This window comes from Terrapene carolina, unplaced genomic scaffold, assembly GCF_002925995.2.
Source record: "Terrapene carolina triunguis isolate 2854851 unplaced genomic scaffold, T_m_triunguis-2.0 Scaffold192, whole genome shotgun sequence".
Taxonomy (NCBI): Eukaryota; Metazoa; Chordata; order Testudines; family Emydidae; genus Terrapene; species Terrapene triunguis.
In genome coordinates, this window is record NW_020664543.1 from 15,266,645 (window position 1) to 15,274,890 (window position 8,246).

Consider the following 8,246-nt stretch of genomic DNA (forward strand, 5'->3'; position numbering starts at 1 on the left):
TCTGTGGAATAAAACATGGGAATAACATAGCTGTTCCCAGTGTCAATTTTTCCATGCTTGACTTTAGTATGGATGCAAGTGCTTCTACAACAGCCAAAGGGAAAAAAAAAAAAAAAAAGACTGACCTCCTTCCCCACAGCAAGTTGGACAGGACAGCAATTTCAGTGTTAAGAGCAGCACTGTAGCTTGTGATAGGTTAACACCTTTTCTGTATCTTTAAATTAGAAGTCAAATTAAGTTATGGCTGCTACTAGTAGCAAGTGCTCAAATATGTATTACTGTTTAAAAAACAAAACATGTAAAGTGTTTTAGAATTTCAGCTAAGTTTGCCCCCTCCACCTGTGTGTTGCAGGAGGGGGGAGTAGCTCAATCTGCACCAGTTTTATTAGCAAGGCTTTTCTTAGTTCTGCTTTCTGATGGAAAGTTGAAAGCAGGGAAGTTGTTTAAGAGCAATTGTTTCGGGGGAGAAAGGATATTAAAAGTGAAACAAGAAGTTGAGATGGGGGAATTTTATTCCATCTAGAACTTGCTCACAACCTGTAACTTAAGTTAAATGGGTGGGAGGAAAAGTCAAATTTTCAAAAGCACCTAAAATTTCATTGACTGTCAAGTCAGGAGGCACCTCCTAAATTAAACACCTCAGTGTCCAACTGAGATCTCCCCCATGCTTGTTGTTCCTAAACTTAAGAACTCCAAGGAAGATACATACTTAAAGAAAATTGAAGTGACTCCAAAATGAATTAAGTTAAAGACGATTCTCTTCTGAACCACTATCAGTCTAATGGCCATAGCTTAGTCTCATTAAGTCCACCTATTAAAGCCTTAACTTTTTCTGCAGCTTGTTTGAGGTGCTTTGGTTTTGGGGAAGAGATTAATGTATACCAATGCCCCTTGAAGGGGGGTAGCTTAAAGCCTTCTCCCCCTCAAAGAAAACAAACCACACATCACATTTTGCCACTGTGATTTAAGGAGTGGGACCAAGCTCTGCCTTCCAGCCTAGACAAGATTACTAATTTAAAACATGATCTTCACAAGAGCAGCCAGAGGACAAAAGCTCAAGTTTTCCCTAGTTCAGGTCACTTGTAAAAGTAGTTATACAAGAAACAACAAATTGAGGCAAGAACATTCTCAAGTATTACACTACCTCTCCATTGGGCAAAGAATATTAACTCACTCCCTTCAAAAATTTTATCCAGCTTGCTATTTAACTCCATGGACACACCAATGACAGGACACCTCACATGTGAATGTAAAACATTTAATTTAAAAATGTTGACACTACAATATATAAAATAGCTATTATAAATGCACATAGTGTATTCTATAGCTGCCAGGTTTACGTTTTTAGGAAACTGTAAGTTACACTGTGGTTAAGACTTGTAGTTTCACCATCTGAAAGTCCACATTCTATCACAGTGATGTATGGTCAGACTTAACAGCCCCAATTGTTAAACACTTGGATCAAGTCATAACCAGTTTTATTGCAAAAGGACCCTGTACACATTTATATCAATTCTAGTACCTTACATTTTTAGCTACCCAACAAGTCATTAACATACAGAAACATGCATGAGAAGCAAGAAAGATCACCCATCCCTTCTGCATATTAGCAACTTGTCACTCTTGAGCAACAAGGCTCACATCACTGAGGTTTATGTGAACAGTCACTTTTAGCATTCATCCTGAGTGAAAGATGGAATGACTTAAGTACAAATGCAACATATTATAAACAATTTCTTACAAAAAAAGTCACAAATTAAAACCAAAGTATTTTACAGAATTTACTACAAAACACCATAAAAACTGCTTCCACTTAAGCTCTCTCCCCCCGTATCCTGCGAGCCAGCTGGATGTCTTTGGGCATGATAGTGACTCTCTTGGCATGGATGGCACACAGGTTTGTGTCTTCAAACAGACCCACCAGATATGCTTCACTAGCCTCCTGTTTAAAAAACAAAACAAAAAAAAACGCAAGAGTGTTAGAAACCTTCAGAAAACAACACTTGCTCCCCCAACTTCCTAAGTTATCATAAGCAGCAGCAGTGAGGTCACTAGTTGTACAATACCTGCAGTGCACCAATGGCTGCACTCTGGAACCTCAAGTCTGTTTTGAAGTCTTGGGCAATTTCCCTTACCAACCTCTGGAAGGGAAGCTTACGGATCAACAGCTCTGTAGACTTCTGATAACGACGAATCTCACGAAGGGCCACAGTACCAGGCCTAGAAGGAACAAGAAGAAGAGACTTCAGTCCACGAGGATATCACAACGCGTTGTTCCAGCTCCAAGTCTAGGGTTGCAGGATATTCTCAGGCAGACTTGTCACCGCCTCAGCAAGGTTCCTTGCCTTACCTGTAGCGATGAGGTTTCTTGACTCCACCAGTAGAGGGAGCGCTTTTCCTAGCCGCTTTAGTGGCCAGCTGTTTACGTGGAGCTTTGCCACCAGTGGATTTACGGGCAGTCTGCTTTGTACGGGCCATTTTTCCTCACTTACCTAGAAGAGAAATAGGCAGGTGTGACACAGGAAAGCCCCAGCCCCACGATTAAACCTTCTCCCTTCGTCAATACAACCCACCCCCACACGGTCTGTGCTCCCCAGCATAGCGACAACAGCAAACCATCCCCCTTCTTCCTCCCCACGCAGAGGCGTGGGCAAATCGCTGCCAGCCCCAGGCAGCAGATGTCCGTGGGCTGCCTCCCCTCCCCCGCGCGGCAGGCAGGCAGCCAGCAGCCTCCCCTGGGAGGAGGAGGAGTCACGGCTCCCCCGCCCCGTGGCCTTTCTTCTCGGAGGGAAGGGTTGAGTCACGGCCGCCTCCCTCTGCCTGCGGCCGGCCGGCGAGTCCCAGGCGGCGGGTGCCGCGGAGCAGGGGAAGCCGGGATGGCCACCTCAAGCAGGCCCCCTCTGAGCGGACAAGAGATCGCGCTTCTTCCGGGGCGAAGCCGGTCAGGTACGGTCCCGCGCGGGTCTCGTCCGACGCCACCAGGAGCTGCGCTCAGCGGTGCCGGTCGGCCCATCCTGTTGTCCCCACGGGAGCCGCTCACTGCCCGGCGTGGAACAGCCACTCACCGCCTGTCCGAGGATCCGCCGGCTGCTGCTGCTATAGCTATAATCCACTCCGCGTACGAGACGCAACCCAGCCAACAACCCCCCTCACTGTGCCCTCCCGCTCCGAGGACCCGCTTTTTATAGCGGGGGCGGCAGGTTGCGTGATGACCTCATAATACCTGGAAACGGCGCACCTCCCCATTGGCTGGGGCTTCCGCCGGCGCCGTGCCGTCACAGGACACAAAGGCGGTGCTCCGTTTACTCAGCGCTGATTGGATACAAGCCTGGCTGCTGATTGGTTGTTAAAGTAGCACGCTGATTGGCTACTGGGAGGCAGGAATGAGCCAATCAGAACTATCTCTGGGTTTGTTGTTCTGATTGGACGAAATGGAACATGCTTTGGATCCTACCCTTTGTTGCAAAGCTCCACAATGGAAAGGCAATAGGAAGGCAGCGTGCATGAATGTCCTAAGCGCAACTGGGAGGACAGCTGTAGGACAGGGGACTCGATAGAAGCATGCTGTAGGACAGGGGACTCGATAGAAACATGCTGGTAGGGGCAGAGAGTAGGTTTTATTAATGTCCCTCATAAAAATTTATGTTAACAAAAATGCAGTTAATCTTACCTTTTAAATAATAACCATTATTAATAGTGAATTAACTTCATTTTCTAAAGCATTGTTCAGGCACAAAACACTAATTAGTAAACTTTATTTTCTATAATGTCTTTCATACTCTATGTACCAACATATGGAATCGGTGACAAATTCAGGGATGTTTGTGGATTAAAATATTTTAATTCCACTGAAATACACTGAATTTGTTTTTTAAAGACAAAGCAGGGAATATTATAAATACTTGGCTAAAAATAAGGATGGTCCTTTCTAAATGGGGACAGTCTGGGTAGGTAAATTCATTAAAAAATAAAGCAAAACAATTAGTAATGTAATAAATTTGATCTTTACAACACATTTCATATACCAAGGCCTTGATCTTGCATACATCATGCGTAAAGTTAAAGCATTGGGCTTCATGGAGTTCACTGCAGGATCAGGGCCTTGTGTGCTTGTGATTTTCATACACAACACACTAATGTCATTAAGATTATTTTCGTCTTTCATACACAAACCTATTCATAACGTTTATTTTATACAACAGATACATAGCTATACATACTGAAAAATAAAGTTAAATAAGAAATATATAATATCTGTGTATTTATATATCTCCACAACATGGATGCCCCCTCATATCTAAAACCATACAAATAAAATAAACCTGAATTATAGTTATATAATAATAATTCAGCTATATAAAGGAAGAAATTTAGGCCCCAAATCTATAAATACATGTGGACTTAACTTTAAGCACATGAGCAGTCCCACTCAAGTCAATAGGTGCAATCCAGAGCCCTGCAGATCCTGCTGGTCCCATAGGACCCGCTAGCATAATACTGGGAATGGGTAAAATGCACTTTGTTGAGGGCAGGATTGAGTGGGCAAAAAAACCCAGACTGTGGTAATTTGCAAGAAAATACTTTAAAACTTTTTATACTTAAATTTAAGTGCGGGACAGAGATTTGGTGTCTACTATAACAGAGGTTAAAGTACTTTTTACATGGTTTAAGCAAGATTTGTTTTATTCTTTTAGTGGTAAAAATTGTCTGAATTCCATTTATATATAGAATATACTGACTTTTTAGTTTATTTTAGTAACTTGCGGGAATCTGTCTCTCTTGCGGGATTTGCAGGATCTAAGGTTTTCGTTGGTGGGAGCGAGATAAAAACACAAGAAAAAATGTGGGAGCGGGTGGAAGTGGGTATTGCGGCGCGGGGCGGGAGCAGAATTTAAAAAATAGTCCCACACAGGATTCTAGTGCAATCTTGACCCTACTGGAGTCAATAGGAGTTTGATCACTGACTTCAGTTGGACCAGGAGTTTACCAGTGAAACTGTTCATATGCTTAAAATTAAGCTTATTTATAAGTATTTGCAAGATCGAGGCCCTAGCACTTACAACTCACTCATCCTCCACTTCTTACTGATGCAAAACTCCTATCGCCTTCATATAGCACTATCTTCAACTTCAGCATGTATACAAACATTAACAAAGTTATCAATATAACATTTGTACAAAATTGGAGAGGAAGAAAAAAACCAAAATATTAATATATCATAACTGGGAAAACTTCTGAAAAATTCATAGAAAATAAATCAGTAATATGTAAGTCTTCATCAGCACCACATTTCAAAAATTTCAATTTTCTTCTTGTGAGCAGCATTAACATCCCACGATCCACATCCATATAGCCTATGAAAAAAGTTATGCTTTTCACCAGTTGCACCTTTGTATATTTCAAGATGCCATGTATTTTCCACACTCTCTTAAGGGAAGCCATAGCTGAGTGAGCCATCTTTAGTCTTCTTCAGATTTCTTTGGAACAGCCTCCTTGGTTGGATATATATGATACCAAATAATTCAATAATCTACTGCTTCTACAGCTGGTCTGTTAATTGTGATGTCTGCTTACATCCTGTTGTTGTTTGTTGTGTCAAAGTATGTGCAATTTGTTTTTGTTACATTCAGGAATAGTCCATATTTCCCACAAAACTGTTTTTACAGACTCCAGCATTTGTTGCATTGCGTTGATGGTTGTAGCAAAGAGAGTTGTGTCATCAGCATATGTGAGTTTGGTTAAGAGGTGACCTCCAATGGAAATCCCAGCTCCTTCCACTTTGTAAAAATCTTCAAGACTTGTCTCATAATAAATTCTGCATATATGTTAAAGAGGGTTGGGGACAAAATACAGCCTTGCCTATCACCCTGCTCAGGGGAAAACCGCTTACTGCTGTTCACACCATGGCCTGTTGTTGGTGGTAGAGATTTGCACTGAGTTTAGTCAGATTGGATCTGCAGGCTTGCTAATATTCTCCAAAGGCGGTCGTGTCAGATGGTATCAAACACTTTGGATAGTCAGTGAATCATATGATCAGTGGGTGACTGTACTCTCTGGATTTTTCAGTGATTTGATGGATATTTGCAATTTGGTCAGGTGTGTCTCAGCACTTTCTGAAACCAGCTTGTGGTGGTAGTTCTGCTGCTATACTTCTTTTCATGCAATCCTGGATTATGTAGAACAGAACTTTGCTTGTGTGCACTATCAGGGAGATGAGATGATAGTTACTACCCTCTGTTATTTTTCCCTTCTCTGGCAAGGTCAGAAAAATTCTCTTCATCCAGTTGTCTAGCCAATTTCTAGTCATCCATACATCATCACAAATTTACCACATAAAATCAGTATTGCTTTCGCCAATTGCTTTTAACAGTTCTTTGGGCACGTTATCTACCACTCCCCTGGTCCTTTCCCAGGATTTAATTTCATTATAGCACGCACCATGTCCTCTCACAGGATTAGTGGCTCAACAGACACCAGCATGACACAAACTTATATACTTTGGTCACGTTAGGCATAGAGATGGAAATAAACTTGAGAAAGTTATTATGGAAGGGATAGGGGAGTGTCATCTTAGTCAGAGACAACCAGTGAGGAGATGGATGGATGGTTTGTGGCAGATCACTGGAAGGTCAGTGGTTGAGTACTCAAAGTTAACAATGGATCATGAAGGCTTCTGAAAATTCTGCTATGATGTCACCGATATTCAGACATGAATAAAGTTATTTATGTACTTACTTTGTATGTAAGTAAGATTGTGTCTGTTTTGAAATGTAACCATCTCAAGGATTATGGAACCATTTCATTACATTTTTAACAACTGATAGGCTAAATCGTGCAAGCCTTACTTCAATGGGAATTTGAATAGGATAAACAGGATCAGGCCCAAAATGCCTCACATGGACTATGGCATTGTTTTCAGATGTACTGTACATAGGGCATAAACTGAACACCTAAAACTGCCTGCTCTATATTGATTCTTGATCACATCTGTATGTCCTGCAAACTGAAATAAAGAATTACATATTAAAATAGATATTGCACCAGGTTTAGCACCCTCCCAAAAGAACATCTCGGGATTCACAGATTAAAAACATGAAAGGCAGAACCAGTACTGCACAGAAGGTTCAGAAAGAGCTCTTTCTAAACATCTAACATAGCCCCACCACTTCATTACCATCATCCCCATACACTACAGAAGAAATAAATAAGCCCCTTATGGTCACACAAAGTGGAAAAGCTGCTGGCAAGGATGGCATTTATCCCAAATTCCTCAAGGGACGAGCATGGTTGGCAGACCAATTCAAACTCATAAATTAATGGAGAGGTGTGACAGAGTGCTGAGGCCTGACAGATGAGTCAGTACTCTGATCACTGTAGCCTCAATTAATTTCCCCAGTGACAGCTGATTGAGGAAATAGGAATGAGCTAATCAGTTGGGGAGGAACGGTGAGTTAAAGAATTAATTGGTCCGTCAGCTGACAATATTGATAAAAGGCAGGAAAGACTTGTAAGTGGGGAGGACAGGCCTAGCTGTGCCCAGATTGAAGGTGATCCAAAGGAAAAGAGATCTCTTGTCTTTCCAGGGCCCTTATGAAGGTCCCATAGGGATTAGGACTGTCGTGTTGCACTATACAGGTGTTGGTGGAGGGACTTGAATAAATTATACAGAGTGGGAACTAAAAGATGAGTCTCTGAGCAGTTCTTAGGTCAGCCAAGGATGGGAAGAGGGCAGACAGGCACCCCATCACAAGAGGGTATTACTGGCCCATCTCACCCCATCTTTGAAGCCATCCTGCAAAAGGAACAGGCCAGCTTCAGACTGGGACAAAGTTGCTGCGACCAGGTTCTCACCATTACTAGTTACATTGAGGCTGGTTTTCAGTGGAATCTAAAAAATGGAACTGCATTGACAGGTTTATCTGCTGCATACAACGCAATATGGAGATATGGGCTGTTGCTCAAGGCATGAAGGGTCATCAAATGCTGTAGCATTATGTGACTCCTGGCCACAATGTTGAGCAACTGAACTATGTTCTCTTGAATGGGCAGATCAGCAAAGCACACACCCTTAATTATGGTCTGTCTCAATGATCCATGTTGACTCCTTCACTATTCAACATCTACATTAGTGACTTATGCTGAGAACAACGCTCTTGCGGTACAATACAAAGACCTCATCACCATCGGTGACATCCTCAATGTCAACCTCAGGATAATGGCAGAATACTTTCAATACTGAAAGCTCT

At 42.2% G+C, this 8,246-nt stretch overlaps 1 protein-coding gene across 1 annotated transcript; it reads right to left on the minus strand.

The window, feature by feature from the left end:
- Nucleotides 1–1,461: 1,461 nt before the first annotated feature.
- On the minus strand, nt 1,462–3,101 carry LOC112116541 (histone H3.3). Its single transcript, XM_024214100.3, has 4 exons — nt 3,066–3,101; nt 2,351–2,492; nt 2,067–2,220; nt 1,462–1,942 (listed from the first exon to the last, which is right to left on the minus strand). The coding sequence occupies exons 2-4, from the start codon at nt 2,476–2,478 to the stop codon at nt 1,814–1,816; spliced, it is 411 nt and encodes a 136-aa protein (XP_024069868.1). The 5' UTR covers nt 2,479–2,492; nt 3,066–3,101; the 3' UTR covers nt 1,462–1,813.
- Between the last annotated feature and the right edge of the window lie 5,145 nt (nt 3,102–8,246).

What these genes read in the sequence shown, in the direction of transcription:
- LOC112116541 (XM_024214100.3), bottom strand. Translation starts at nt 2,478, where the DNA reads ATGGCCCGTACAAAGCAGACTGCCCGTAAATCCACTGGTGGCAAAGCT. An exon ending in AAGAAACCTCATCGCTACAG is followed by an intron (nt 2,221 to 2,350) that starts GTAAGGCAAGGA and finishes TGTTCCTTCTAG; the next exon opens with GCCTGGTACTGTGGCCCTTC. An exon ending in CAGCCATTGGTGCACTGCAG is followed by an intron (nt 1,943 to 2,066) that starts GTATTGTACAAC and finishes TTTTTTAAACAG; the next exon opens with GAGGCTAGTGAAGCATATCT.